The sequence below is a fragment of the Pholis gunnellus genome (genome assembly GCF_910591455.1).
Source record: "Pholis gunnellus genome assembly, chromosome: 1".
Taxonomy (NCBI): domain Eukaryota; kingdom Metazoa; phylum Chordata; class Actinopteri; order Perciformes; family Pholidae; genus Pholis; species Pholis gunnellus.
In genome coordinates this window covers 21801116-21816440 of record NC_136528.1, presented here as the reverse complement: position 1 = coordinate 21816440, position 15325 = coordinate 21801116, and the positions used below count along the sequence as shown (strand labels likewise).

Genomic DNA, 15325 nt, shown 5'->3' with positions numbered 1-15325 from the left:
TTAATTCGGCATCAAGCCAAGGCTCAGTGCTACACCCAGACTGCCTTCTCTATTGTGAACATTCAGCGAATGTGTTATCACTGTGGATGTTGAACATGCGATACGATCATGCAGCTTTACAGCAGACTTTTACAAATAAAATGACTATAGTGTCAATTAAAATGTTTAGTTATTTTCAAGTAATTCTCTGTAGCAATGTGTACAGTCTTAAAGCTTTCCCAGCTTTAACAGAATACTCCCCGGTGGCCCTTTAAGGCAGTGGGCACATTGTGCGCTCTCTTTCTCTCCGTGTGTATTAGGTATTGAATCAGTGACCTTTCTGGTTTGTATGAGCTCATGGGAAAAGTGGGTGTTTCCACAGGAAGTTAATGCCTTTCCCTCCCCCTCTTTTTCTCTTGCTCTCCCTCTCCGTGTTGCCTACAGTCTTCCTCCCCCTTCAAACCTTTCATTCTGTCTTATTTTTTCCCCTATTTCTCACTTCAAGCACTCTAAAGTACTCAACAAAACAATGCTCCTCACACAAATCCCTGTGCCACTTGTGTGAAACCCTGTGAAACATGGGTAGAGCGGCGATGATGGAGGAGGTCGGACGGTGTAGAAATGCAAAGGAATTGGTCCTCACTTCCATCTGTTTAACATCAAACCCTCTTGGTGGCTATTTGATTACCGACAGCTGCCCAGTGTGCAACCCACGAGGTTAAACCTCTGCTAGTTTGGGGACAGAAAGTAATACACAGATGCCCCCAGCCAAATGTCTCTTTTCTTAAACAATGCCCCATGCTCCACTGCTTTGGTGTGATGCTTAGGTAATCAAGAAATGTTGGACCTAGTCACAGATTACAATAGCCTTCAGTGGACTGAGAGTTATCCTGCAAGTGTAAAGGTACAAAAGAAACATATGTATCTAGAAAAATGTATCTAATAATATTAGTTCACCTTCAGAGGAAAACCATGAAAAGAAAAACAGGCATGAATATTTATGCCACTATAAATCTTTGATGGATTTATTGGCATGCACAAAATATGAGCTGTCCTGTAACGATGTGTTATGATCAGAAATGTATCGTCACGATCCGTCACATTCTGCTGCCGTTTAGCTGGCAGTGCGTCCTGGCAGGCACCAGACGTTAGTGTCCTTCATTGAAATTGCTGCACTTGGCTGTGGCCCACTGAACATGTTTCACCTGTCAGCTTTAGACCCCCCCCCCCCCCCCCACCACACACACACACACACACACAGCTTTGCCTTTTGTAGTGGCCGCTCCTATCCAGCTCCTTGGTGCTGATGGCTCAGTCTGTGTAGCAGTTTGTATTGCTCTGTCCTAGGGTTATCGGGAACTCAAGTTGAGTAATGTTCGATGCCGGCATTTTGTCAAAATAAGATATGATCGGTGTTTCTTCCACAATTCTGAATGAAGAAATCGCTCTATATAAAATAATATATATATATATATATAGTGTTGTTGTAGGCAGTGTTGTGTTGGTGTGGGGAATAAGGAGGTTGGGGAATATAATACATCTGCAGATGCTGACAGAATCTTTCCTAGAATAACACAATTTAATGGCGTTCAATCTACATTTTACTTTTAATTAAAGAGTAACTACGGCTGATGATTTTCCAGTCAAGGTCTGTGAATTCTCAGGCTAATTAACTCCGAGCCGTGTTGATGACTATTTGTTTTAGCTCAGCGTTCCCTCTAATTATGACAATCTACTAGGTACGCCTTCAGGTTTTCCCTCATCTCTTTTGATGCTTTGTGTTTTTGTTAATTAATCGGCAAAGGTTTTTATTTCTTATTTTTTTGTGGAAATCTCTTTTCTGTCTGCGTTGGTGCTGAATCTGTGGTTTTGTGCTCTGTATAGTTAATGATGCTGTACTGGTTAACAGTCAAAGAGGCGGCTCTAACCAAACAAGTAGGATAACAGACAGAGATGGAAAGGGATCTATATTTAGTTTTCGTAAAGCTGTTTGTGTGGAGAGGAAGTGGGTGCATAGTGCAAGCATGATGTTGATTACACGCCTACACGTATCACCCGTTCTTGCTTTCCTTGAGGCTGGCAACCGGCAGTCAGACAGGATTTATTGCTTTATGTCTCGACTGAAGAGCGTTTGCCTAAAAAGGAACCTGAGAAGGTGTTTCAAATAAATCTATGAATATATTCAAATTATGAAACACTACAGGCTGGACCACATACAGCATTTGATACTTGAAATTGAATAATGAGGCAGTTTGAAAGACAATAAAAACAAAATGATTTGATGCTATCTTTGTGGTTTATTCTGCAAAGATTTGTCCAATTCTAGTCATCTTTAAAAGCATCACTGATGGTTCAGTTTTTACCAGGCATGGCTTAATTGCTTTAAGTACTCGTCTATAGTCGATCCACTGGAAGTCTATCAACAGCACATTTGATAAGCATCATTTAAGCTATTTTCTCAAGCAAAAAGCGGAAATATTTTATGTTTCTAGCCTCTCAAATGACATGATATGCTGCTTTCCTCTATATTACATAGTTATCATTTGAATTTGTTTGGGAACTGGACTATTGTTTGGACGGAATGATCAGTTTGAAGACATCAAATTGGACTGTAATCGGCATTTAGCATTATTTTATGGCAGTATTATTTAGGGTAATCGATAATGACAATAATCATTAGTTGCAGCCCTACTATCTTGACTCTTTCTTTGACTTTCTTCTTTGTGGGGTAATCTCACTCCATCTGTTTTTTCACAAAGCATCCAGAGAGAAAACAGCCCTGCACAAAAGGCTGTGCTGCAGCTGAGACTCATCCACCGGCCCTCTTCATGCTGAAAACAGGCCGCTAATGTTTGGACTTCGGTAGGTAGGCAGGGCAGGGGAACATGTCGTCTGTGACATCACCACCACCCTAAGGCTCGGCTGGGCCGGCTGCCTGCTGCAGAGGTGGAGTTTCCTTCCTGGTGAGCTGACCGGGGCTGAGTGTGTCCTGACCCACCTTGTCACCGACATCTAAACTGTGCTGCAGCTTGATTCTGCACACTTTTGGACTTTTCTCTCCCTGTTTTACTTTGTTCTCTTAATCCACCAATTGTGCTGCTTTACAGTGCGCTTATCCAACCATTTTCTTTTAGCAGAGGAGAAAAATCCAAGGATGTTAGTTATCCTTGATTTACAGCTCACAAATGATGGTGGTCATGTCAGCACTGGCCTAATGATTGCCGAAGTGAAGCTTGAGTTTTCTTCTAGCTGTTGTAACACTAATTTCCCTCAGCTCTGCAAAGTTGCTGCAGGACACTTCTGCTGTAAATGCCTCAACTTGTGCTCTGTGCTGAGTGCACTTAGATAATTGATATGAGAAGAGGGCTTTTAGCAGTGAATCTTTTAAGATCTAGTGCACACAGGCCACTGTGGACCATCTGTGTGTGTTGGACCGTGTGTGTGTGTGTGTGTGTGTGTGTGTGTGTGTGTGTGTGTAAACTACACTCACACTTTAAGAACTGATCTGTCGACCCCACTGTGAGTGTCGGCTGTCTCCTTGTGACAGCTGTCCAATGTTTTCATTGAAATCTGTCTCGGAATCCGTCTGCGCCTCAGTACCTGTACACGGCCGTCCCTGCTTGTCTTGTAAATATGTTGGATAACATCTGAGATTTTTCCTTTTATTATGTCAATACGATACTGGAATTGCAGCATCCGTACCAAATTAGGGAAAAGAATGACGAGAGATTTTTAATCGATTGATTAATTGAATCATGTTTCAGTCATTTTTCAAACAAAAATATCAAACCTGTCTGGATTCAGCTTCTCAAATTCTCAGTTTTTTCAGTTTTTTCATTGTAAACACTTCTTTTGGTTTCAGACTTTTGGTCGAACAAAACGAGACCGTTGAAGGCGGCGCATTGGGCTATACAGAAACTGTGGGTTTTTTTGTACAAGTTTTGGGACATTTTATAGACCAAACAATGTAACAATTAATTGTAAAAATACACAAAAGGGCAGACGAATTTCTAATGAAAAGAATCAATAGTTGCAGTACATTAAGAGTATAAACATTTACCCAAAACGTTGTTTCGTTACATGTAACGGCATGCGACAACTCAATGTTGTCTTAACAAAAGCAGCCGCACAAGAACTTTGCCACAATACAATTGTATAAAACGGGCAATGTTATGACTTCAATCTGAAAATATCCAATCAAACAATATGTAAAATAAAAGATGCCTAACAAAGCACTCAAACCTAACTTTCAGGGCATGTTTCACTACTTGGTCAGTAGTCAGCAAAGTACAGAGGTCTGATACCCAGCCCTAGTAGCAGGTTGTGGATGCAGTAGTAACTTGTGGCTGTAACTGCTCCCCAAGAACTTGGGGCAGCTCTACTCGACTCATACAGCCTGATTCATTCTGTTATATCAGATGAAGTCATGGACTAATTATACATTACTGGACATGACTCAGGCTGGCTTATGTCACGTAGTTATTGGTAGTCCTCCTGAGTCATGTTGCACTCCCACACCCAGCCCATTGCCCTGTTAGTGCTGGCTCTGGTGCTGCTGGCACTGCAGAACAGCCTCATCTATCACGGGAAACGGCTCTGAGAGAATCAGCTCAGCCAGAACAGAGCGCAAGGCAGCAACACCACCCATGCATGCGGAGGGAGGGGAGGAAAAAGCCGGAGGAGTGCGGCGCTCAATGCGGCTGCCCGAGGTTGACAGAATAGGAATAAGAGGTTGACGGGAAGCCGAGGTCACGTGCTGAAGCAACGGCTGGGAGAGTGGTGGTACTGGTGGTGGGAGGGAACAGAAACACAAGCAGCCTTTTTTTTTTTCTCTCTCTCTCGCTCTCTCTTTTTGTGTCTGTCTGGTCGTCTGAAGGCACACTGGCAGTGCAGTGCAGTGAAGCTTGTTCTAGGACACACAGTAATACTGATGAATTATTGAACAGTGGTGAGTGGATGTGACACAGGTCAGCAGGCTGCGGAGGGACAGGAGAGCATGAGAGGGAGAGAGTACCTGCAGCTCCCTGTTGTTGCAGGATGAGAAGAAAGTGTTTATGTACAAGACGCAATAAGTTGGATTCACAAAATTAGAGCTTGAGGCTATGGCTGATATTGATATTTGAGAGATTAAAAGATCTGATGTCAATATATCAGCTAATGACATAAACAAATATTTTCTATCTTATAAATGTTGTTATTTGGACCAAGATCTAGTATGTGCTGAGCAGGATTTGTCAGTGCCCTCTGGAAGACAGTATGTAATGGTGATAAAGCTTCAACAGTTTATTACTCAATTACTTTATTACTCCGTGCGTAGCAACTTTTCAGCAAAAGTTTTCCTGGTTCTCAAATGTTAGGATTTGATGATTTTCTTTGCCATACATGATAGGAAACAGTTTTAGATTTTGGACTGTTGGTCAAATAAAGCAAACAATTTCAACCCATCACCTTGAGCTGGGAGAAAATTGGAACGAGAAAATGATCGGTTACATTCATCAATAAGGAAAGTAATCGTCACTTGCAGCCGTAAATGGCGACGGTGTTATTAAATGACCTCGAATATATTTAAGGTGTTTCTGCTCTATATTACTTATCAGCCAACATTGTATGTCCATACTGATGATGTCTCCGTTATAAGCTCAACTCCACTGATTGTATTGGTCATCCAGATTCATTTACCTGCTTGTTTTTTTTCCTGATCTGTTTCAGCTTTTAATATGTTGCTGAAAGAGTCAGATGAGATGTGACATTAAGTACACGCAATGCCTGCTCTCTCTTATGTCCCTGGCTGCCCAATAACGGCAAATAGACAGTATACAATTGGTGTGAAACGACACACAAACGACTGTAATTGTAAAAGTTTCATTTGGCTTGTTGTCGGGGCAACAGGAGGACTTGTCTGGATTTTCTGTACTCGTGATCGTTCCATGTTTTAGGTTGTTGGTTTGACGTTCCCCGAGCTCTCCCCTCAGCTGTCACCACTTAACTAGTCCCAGAGCAGAGCTAGAACTACAAAACATGGGGAAAAATGTAAAAAATGCATGACTCCTCCTCTGCCCGGCTCCCTGCCCCCTGGCCCCACCCTTCCAGTTTAGGTTACTAGGAGACCAGATATTGGCCCCAGAATGAAAGAATCAAAGCCTTCAGGAGTGATGGGTCGGACAACTGAAGAAACGTCTTGTAAATGTCTTATTAGCACGAAAGCCAGCCTGCTGGCGCAGCCTAAGCACTGGTTGTTGTGTGAGGAAATATTTACATGACATTTTTTGTGTGCAAGTGTCTACAGACAGTGTGTTTACCTCCTGTCTGCAGTGTGGTTGTAAAGGTAGAGGTCATTACTGCGGTGCTGTTGTAACCAAAAACACAAGGACAGAGCTCGTTCATTATGAAGCCAGCTGATTTTAAGTCACTGTATCTGTTTCCCAAATCCATGGTACATACTCACTCTAAGCAATATTTCAGTGCAGTGTGTTGACGCTGGTGACAAAATAAATTGTACTCAGTCGGCAGTGGACAATATTCTCCTACCATGCAATGCACAGATTAAAATGGAAGAGCTGCTCACAGTGAATTGTGGATGGTGGTGAAACAGCTCCAGGAACAGCTCCCAAACCCTCCTCCGAAAATTCTTGTTGTCTCTTTAACTATAATTGTTAGTGCTACTCGAAAGTCGCAGTTGGCTTGCCTTTTGCACGGTGCCAGTATTGCTTCATTTCCTGTCAGTATAGAACAGTAAAGCATGTTGGTTTCTTGCACACACTCCCTGCAAAGAACCGTACATAGTGAATACTGTCTACAGTTGGTATGTGATTGGCCATGAGCTTGTGTCTCAAACCGACATAATGTATAGACTCCACGCATATTCTTATACTTTTGTCCTCTTCTTTGTCTCCTGCAGTCGTACTTTGTCACCGACTATGACCCCACAATTGAAGACTCTTATACCAAGCAGTGTGTGATTGACGAAAGGGCGGCCAGGCTCGACAGTAAGTGCACTTGGCTGAACAAACATGACAAGAATATATATATACACACACACACACACACATAAAGACTACACATGCAGTCTATTTGTATGTTTCTAACACATTGTACTTGAGGAATTGATGGTAAAAGTCTATTTTGCTGAAAGTTATTCTTTGTTAGTGATTTGTGGTGTGTGTGTGTGCGTGTGTGTGTGCGTGTGTGTGTGTGCACGCTCTCTCTCTCTAGTCCTCGACACGGCTGGACAGGAAGAGTTTGGAGCCATGAGAGAACAATACATGAGGACAGGGGAGGGCTTCCTGCTCGTCTTCTCAGTCACTGACAGAGGAAGGTGAGTGACAGTTCTCGTCATGTGCAAACTCACAGCTACAAGTGCACTTCTGTCTTTCTCTCTTTCTTTCTGTTTGCCCATCTCTGTTTACTGTTCACAGCTATACACCTTCTTTCACTCCTCCTCTGTCTCTCGCTCTACCAAAACCATAAATATTGCACCGATACTCTCACTTGTTGCCGCTTGTACTTCCGGACCCCCTTTGCTGTTGTTCTTGTCATTTTCTTTTGTTCTTAACATTCCTCCCTCACCCTGTTCTCTTGAATTCACTTTTTGCGTGTACCTTAGCTTCCTCTTTGAAGCCCATGCACCATTTTCCACAATAGTATGTGGGCTGGTATAGAGATATCTTAAGTTACATATAAATCTTAAATTTGTTATAACTTTTGAAATCTTCATGACGCAGACTTTATTGTAGCTTGTATAAGCATGAACAGACTTTTTAACCGCTTAAACCCCACTGACCCACTGGTGAGTAAGAGGCATGCTGTGCAGCTAAAAAAATTGTTCAAACTTTATTTTAAACTTTAGTTAAGACCTCAAAGACACCAAATATGTCGGGTTGAATTTTGGGGAAATGTTTATATAAAGATGCACAATATATCTAGAATTGTTCCACATATCTTAAAGTAATGATGCACTCGTACTGTAAAGCAGTATTGGGGTTATCTTTCATTTAATGTAATCATAATTTAGCTTCCATAAAGAGGAGGACCAAGCCAATACGGAATATACAGTATATAATACTGTCAAACGGTGATGATGATTTTTTTCCCTAAAATCTTCATGATTATAGATTGTAATCTTTAATATTTCTGTCCTGGCGACACCTGTGTGAACTGTGATATGGCAGGTGGGATTTAATACTGTAGCAAACGCTCTTCGAGCTGCGTCTTTGTCAGAAATACAACAGAAAGGCCACTGGTGCACCTGTTTACAGCACAATCAAGCAAACGTGTTTTAATAAACTGAAGACAGTGAAGAGTAAACTGTGAGGCTGTCACCAAAATAAAATTGAGATAAAAACTGCGCTGGATTATCAGCAAGCGATGGCGGACTCCGCCACTACCAATATAAACTTCGACATAGAAAGATGATAACTGAATGTAAATACATTAATTGTCTTTTGCAGGAGAAACGCAGGCCAATAATAGCATCAAAAAATCTGAGTTAATTTCATAGAAGTCTTGAAAATTAGATGATTAAATATATTTGAGTGGTTTTACTGCAATCTGATGTTTTGGGGGTTAAGCCCCCTTGTTTTATTACACATGTAATATTCTTATGTTACAGCCCATCCTCCCTGTCTTTGTGTCCCTGCCCAGTCACAGTGGGCTGCATTCCCCTGCCCCCAACTCACAACCCCCTCCCAATGTTTATGTAGTAAACAGTCTTTCTTTCCTCCATTTATACTAGTCAAGTCTCTTCCAGATTTACTATGTGCTCACCAAGCTGTCTGCGGGCCCGTGGCTCGAATGCCGTCCTGGGTTTGTGGTTGCATTCTGCCCCACCTTAGACAAACACATTTTATGTTCTGTAATAGTGTGGCTGACTTTATTTCTATTTGGCTGACAATATCAACCCTTCAGTCTGATCCACAGCGGCAGCGACCCCAACTTCTGTGTTTGTGTGCGTGTGTGGGTCATTCAGCTACATTGCGATGTCGGGCACATAGGCATTTTGAGATGAATGTATGCATTTACCCATTATAAACACCACATAACACCATGTAATATGTTTTACAGCTTTGAAGAAATCTACAAATTCCAAAGACAAATCCTCCGAGTGAAAGACAGAGATGAATTCCCTATGATCCTTGTAGGAAACAAAGCAGATCTGGAACTACAGAGACAAGTAAGTCCAACAGATTGCAGAGATATGAACCCACTGACTGACAAACATTCACCCTGTTTGATCATCTGAAGAGATGATATCGACTGGAGGATCAGATTTGCATATTTGAAAGTGGAAGCAAGCGTTGCAGCTGCAGCTCGCTGCCAAGATACAGCAGGATCTGAGTGAAAGAATAAAAGTGATTCTGTAGCAGTGGTGGTGTCAGGAGGGGAGAATGGATGGAGAGAAAAAGGGACAGTGATGAAATGATGAATTTTCTGCCTGTTGGCATGCAGTCGCTCATCACTTCCTGCAGTGAATCCACACCACCCCCTTATGGTGAAAACGAGCCTTACAGGCACACATAGCTAAGTACTATCAATGGGTTTTATTCACTGAAATCAACATTTAGCATTTCAACCCTAATGGAATTAGCTTGTGTTGCTTACTTGATATTTATTCCATTCTTCTACAAGAGACATGTAGATGCTAAAGACATTAAATAGGACAACATGCTAGATGATGGTAATAACACATAACCTAATTAGCTTGACCGTAGCTCTGTTATAGAAGCCTAAACACAACAGAAATGTAACACTTTAAGTGTAAGTAATGGTATAGTTACCATGAATAGATTTCTGTCAAGTCGTGTACATCTTCCCTCATGTCATTTTCCCCAAAAATGCTTCATTTCTAGTCTGGAAGGACGATGTTGTCCCAGAGTACAGAGAATTGAGAGGGATTTTGGTATTTGGAGAAAAAAACACCGCGGATAATATTGTGAAGTCTCAGGAGAAAGCCTGGTCAGGTCGGAAATGAAAGTGAAATTTGGGCGTCAATGTAAATACTTAATACTCCCATGAATACATTTTAGCAGAGAGAATAAGCTTCTACAGGTAGGAGGAAAAATATGTATTTTTGATTTTGAGGTGAATTGTCCCTTTTTAAACGATAAGACCTCACAAAGTCATGGGATGCAGTTCAGCCACCATTTGTATGTAGTATTGCATCAAAGACGAGTATGTGCATAAACAGAGCATGCCATCTAACAAGCTCACATTTTACATTAATATGACATTTGTTGCATCTTTACTTAACTGCTTCATCTCTACAGAAGATAGCACTACATTTAAGGTTTCGGGCCATCATTATTCTGTCCTTCCGTTTGCCTCAGGTAACCCAGGAAGAGGGCCAGCAGCTGGCCAGACAACTGAAGGTCACATATATGGAGGCTTCAGCCAAAATTCGTATGAACGTAGACCAGGCTTTCCACGAGCTGGTTAGAGTAATCAGGTAGGTGATTTATAAATGCAATTTTTACATTTTGTCCTTTCAGTGACTCACATTTGCAAAGGCAAGAAAGATAGACATTCGGGCAGAATACGGTGAAGGTTTACCACATTGTTTCAATAAATATGAATGACTCAGGGTGGCCTGGTGGCGCTTTGGTGGCCTAGGGATTAAGTCGATGACCATGAATCACAACCCAACCAGGGACCTTTGTTACATTTTTCCCCTTTTCACTTCTTTACTAAGTCAGCTAGTCAATAAAGATTACATCTTCAGGTGTTATTTATTTAGAGCTTAGCAAGACTCGGCTTATCTGCCTCATCAAGACTGTGCGTGTGGTTTGATCAGATTTGATTGATAGTCGCTTGGCAACATGAGCAAACACTCCCAACAAATGTCATCACTTTTTGATTCAAATATTACTTCTAAATGGTAGAATGTGATTCTTTTTGCGCCTCGCCCACTTTGAACCAGTAAGACAAAGATAAAAGATAAAACAGCACTGACAGAAATCTCATAGAAATGAACAAACAGTTCTAAATTTGTTTGAAAACTCAGTTTCTGTCATTTGTGTTTCCAACAAAAAGAAAAAGAGAGATCACAAATGTACACAGTCCAGTGTGTCATGATAGTTTTACTCTCTCCCAACTCCCAGGAAATTCCAAGAGCAGGAATGTCCACCCTCGCCAGAACCTACAAGAAAAGAGAAAGACAAGAGCGGCTGCCATTGTGTGATCGTCTGAGGCGGCCTTATCACTGTAACTCATGCAGCTACTCTCTACCACCCCACCCACTCTGCCTAACATCACATCCTAAGTGGATGACTGACCGCTGCCTTCTCCTCGTGCATGACTTCAGACAGCCTTTTCTGAGATACTTTGACCAGGAAGTGCTGTCCCCAGGACATCACTATGGACTACTGACAATGCCAAATTTGAACACCACTCTACCTTCAGCCGTAATCTAATTCACACGAGAGAGTCCCAACACTAAACATTGCCTTCCGAATCAGCCTGACAAATTAATGTGTTGTACTCTGAAGGACTTCTCTTGCCTTGTAGTGACATTTGTACTTGCTACCGAGATTGAATGAAAACTATATATCCAGAATGTTAATGAGTTTCTTTAGTTTCCAGCGTCTGAACCAGAGCAGAGAGATTATCTTATGAAGCTTTGTGTATTTCGTGCCATATCCACCTTTTACTCCCATGTGCTAATCTGCTACTGTACATATGTGACATTTGTTGTGATTTTCAAAGTGTACTTCTAATGATCTATTAAATCACCACAGTACAGTGTGTGAGGTTGAGTTTGGTTTTACATATATGAAAGTGAATATATATATATATATATATATATATATATATATATATATATATATATATATATATAAGTATGTATATAAATATAAAGCCTAGACAGCCCTTAAAGCTACAATGATAGAACTTTCTGGCATTTTGCAGTGGATTCTTCTTCTTCTTTGTCTGTGGTTTCGGCTTTCATCTCAACTATGAAGTGTCTACTGTATTTGATTTCTTTCCAAAAGTCTTATAGATTGAAGCCTTCTTATCCAATTCCATCTCCTCAATGTACAAAAAGTAGCAAATGTGTCTGAATTTCTTTCTTCGAAGGTGGCGGTGCAGTCAAAATTGAACATCAGATTTCTAAGAAGCAGTAGATACATTTCTTGGTAGCACATTGTATATCTTTGACAACTAACATGATTTCAGATCAAAACACTGTATGCTCTGTATTCAACTCTTGACAAGTAATGTCATCAAATCAATTTGTTGCAAATCAAGACTCTTTCAGAGCTCAGTTCAGATAATTCCAATGTAATGAATCTCCTCTGTCAAACATTTAGTCTACGATTTAGATCAAATAACTGTTATATCATTCCAATAACACAGTGGCAATGTATTTGTTTTGTGTCCCTCAGTTATTCTATTACATTACCTTCCTCCCCCCCCCAATGATCTGTCTCTTGAAAAAAACAGGACAAGTGGAAGCGTTGAGATGCACATCGTAAAACAGTCGTTCTACTCCAATGGGACATGAACTCAACCGGACCTGCCACCTGTGGAGCTTTCATCCCCACAGACACGAAGCACTGTTCTGCCTTCCCTTCCCACTTCTGTACTTCTGTTTGGGCTTATAAATGAAGTACTGCAGTTTGTTTTTCATATCGTCATCCTGTAATATAAACAAGAAAATCAGATGATGGAAGTAACAAACTTGATTAAATGTTTCTACTCTACTTTTATACATTATTTTCTTATCAAACTAGTTGACAAGTATTTTTATATGTTTATAAGTGAATACACTTTCACAGCATAGCTGTGTGTATATGTAAAGAGGGATATTTAATTATCTTAATTATTTTAATCTGAGGAGGACTGTTGGCCTAAATTTACAAAATTGAATTCTTTACCCAGATGTGACCAAGAATGTTGTTTCTTATTGTGGCTTAATACTGGAGAATATATTGATATTTGAGTTGTTCACCACCAGCTCAGTGGAGTGTAAAATGCAACAAAAGAGCCTAAAATCACATGGATGAATTATAATCACTGAGATTTGAAATACCTACTTCCCATCTTAATCCAAATCCTAGTATACATCCAAATCATACTGTTTTGTTTTCTTCTTTTTCTTCCATATCGATGTCTTTTGCCCTGTGTCTAGCTTTTGGTGCTACAATAAAATCTGTCATTGAGCCAGATGGGGTAGAGAATCTTTCTTTTAGGTTCAAAAAGCTGCACAGACCTGAATCTTACTGAGCCTTGTGTCCGTGGGTTTCATTATTATTCATTTGTTTTCTTTGTGTTTTGGGATCATATTTATTGGAATTCCCAAAATACCTTTGGCCTATTGTTGCATTGTGGCATCCATCTAGTGTAGATAATTTATTTTTTGGGAGGCAATATAATATTACATTACATACTACAAAAGACACTGAAAATACTTTCTGATATACATACATGCATTTGACCACAAGGGGCTTATTTTGACCACTGAAATGTTATTGAGACATAAAGATGGGTGATAAATTAAAAGACAAAGATGCAACATAAAGCATTTTAGTGAGGGCCCATCAGGAGCAGCTTCAGTGTTCCTACACGTCTCTACTGAAGGGATGAACACCATTCTTCCAAAAGATATTCCTTCATTGTGTGTTTTGATGATGGTGATGGAGAGCACTGTCTAACACATCAGTCCAAATTGTCCCATAGGTGTTCAGTTGGGTTGAGATCTGATAATATGAAGTCCATATAAGACTCATAATTTTCATCTGAATCAAACTATTATATTTGCATGCTAAAAACTCACTGATGGTTCAGTAAACACATCACGTAGGCCATCATAGCACTAAAGCCACAGTTATCCCTCACAACATGTGCTGCAATTCTGTTTGTGAAAATAGGGCTTCTCTGTATGATCCTCATTTCTCTCCAGAGCTGTGCTGTGCTTTGTATCTTTTGTCAAAGAGTGTTTTGTATAGAAGATCAAGTGCATTTGCAACTTTTGCGCATTCAAACATTGCCTGTGATTATACTGCACTGCAAAGGTTGCAGACAGTCACAGAATTTTGAATTTCAGTCTTGTGTCCTGAGAGTACATAACATCCTAGCCATCAATTACATGTGCAAAGAGAGAATCTACATTTAAGATAAAACAGCAAAGGGGCCTTAAAGTCTTAATTCAGCTGTATGTGTAACCTGTTTCAGTGATTTTTGTCTTGTGGGTGTCATTTGGCCATGCACTCATCAGTAGTATTCCAAAAATAGTCAAACCATAGGGACATTTGCTCCTTCAAAAAAGTGGACATGGAAAGACAAATTTTCTTAATGTAATTTTGTCCTCTATTGGCAGAATATAAGAGAAAATGAGGTGAGTATGGAAAGGTTGAAGGACCTCGACAGCCACGGGAGAGATGCAGCACATTTGTATATATAGTGAACTGTGATTCACAGTGTTGAAATGGCAGCTAAAGAGGATTTCCTGCATACCCTTTGCACTCATTTTCACCTTTCTTCTCTGGATTGGTTCACCTTATGATCGGTTGTAATAGAGTACCTCAATGTTTGCACAAAACCATAGCTATGCAGGCATCCAATTAGTGATCTTAGAGAAGCAGGGATCTTGAACTGCATCCACTAAGCAGTGAGCCTGATCCTGTGAAAAATATGAATAATTGGGCCTATTCAAATTTGCATTGAATAGCATCCATGACCAATGTCTTATTAAGAGTGGACACATACACATGCACTTTGCTTCAGCGTTTGAAAAATAAAGGAACAGATCTGTGTTTTTTAACGATCTACCATCTGCCTTTTTTAATCAGCAAATGGGTGAAAAGCTTCAGTGTTTGCTCTCAAGAAGTGCACGAGACGCCGATAATCAAAAATGAACAAATCCCAGTTTCATTCCTTGATACGCTCGCTCAATTTGACTGAAGTCCGTCTGAGGCTATATTGACACGCAGGACACAGTCAGTTGGGTAAAGATTTATCAGCGTTGTGCGTCCGCGTGAATGAAACAAATCAGCATCCGCGCACGCACCGTGAGCTGACAGCTCGCGCTCCCCTCTCTGTGGTGGTATAGCCCACAGGAGAGCGTCTGGCTCTGCACAGCCTCTCTTGCTCATTCACTCCACGGCGATTCCTGTAGTTCGTATTTTGCTTGTGCTTCAGTGAAGACGGAGAGAAGAGCGTTTACGCTTTCATTTTGCCGTCTCGCCAGCCAGTCCAGTCCGTCCAGTACGACATGGAGGGAGTCAGCAGCAACAGGAGCATGTCTTACAGTAGGTGGAGTTATGACAGGTAAGCGAGCTTCCCCCACATTGACAGGTCTACGATTCAAACGCTTGTTTTCATTTTTGCGTTTCGTTTGTATTGTCATGCTAGG

General features: G+C 40.8%; 1 protein-coding gene across 1 annotated transcript in view; it reads left to right on the top strand.

The window, feature by feature from the left end:
* The window catches only part of rras2 (RAS related 2), a 28461-nt gene extending 15322 nt beyond the window's left edge, over positions 1–13139 (top strand). Inside the window, exons 2-6 of the mRNA XM_079173653.1 lie at positions 6878–6965; positions 7192–7294; positions 9040–9148; positions 10302–10420; positions 11073–13139. Coding sequence (XP_079029779.1) covers positions 6878–6965; positions 7192–7294; positions 9040–9148; positions 10302–10420; positions 11073–11160 — 507 coding nt within the window. The 3' untranslated portion in view covers positions 11161–13139. The remainder of the gene's footprint in view (positions 1–6877; positions 6966–7191; positions 7295–9039; positions 9149–10301; positions 10421–11072) is intronic.
* The last annotated feature ends 2186 nt before the right edge of the window (positions 13140–15325 follow it).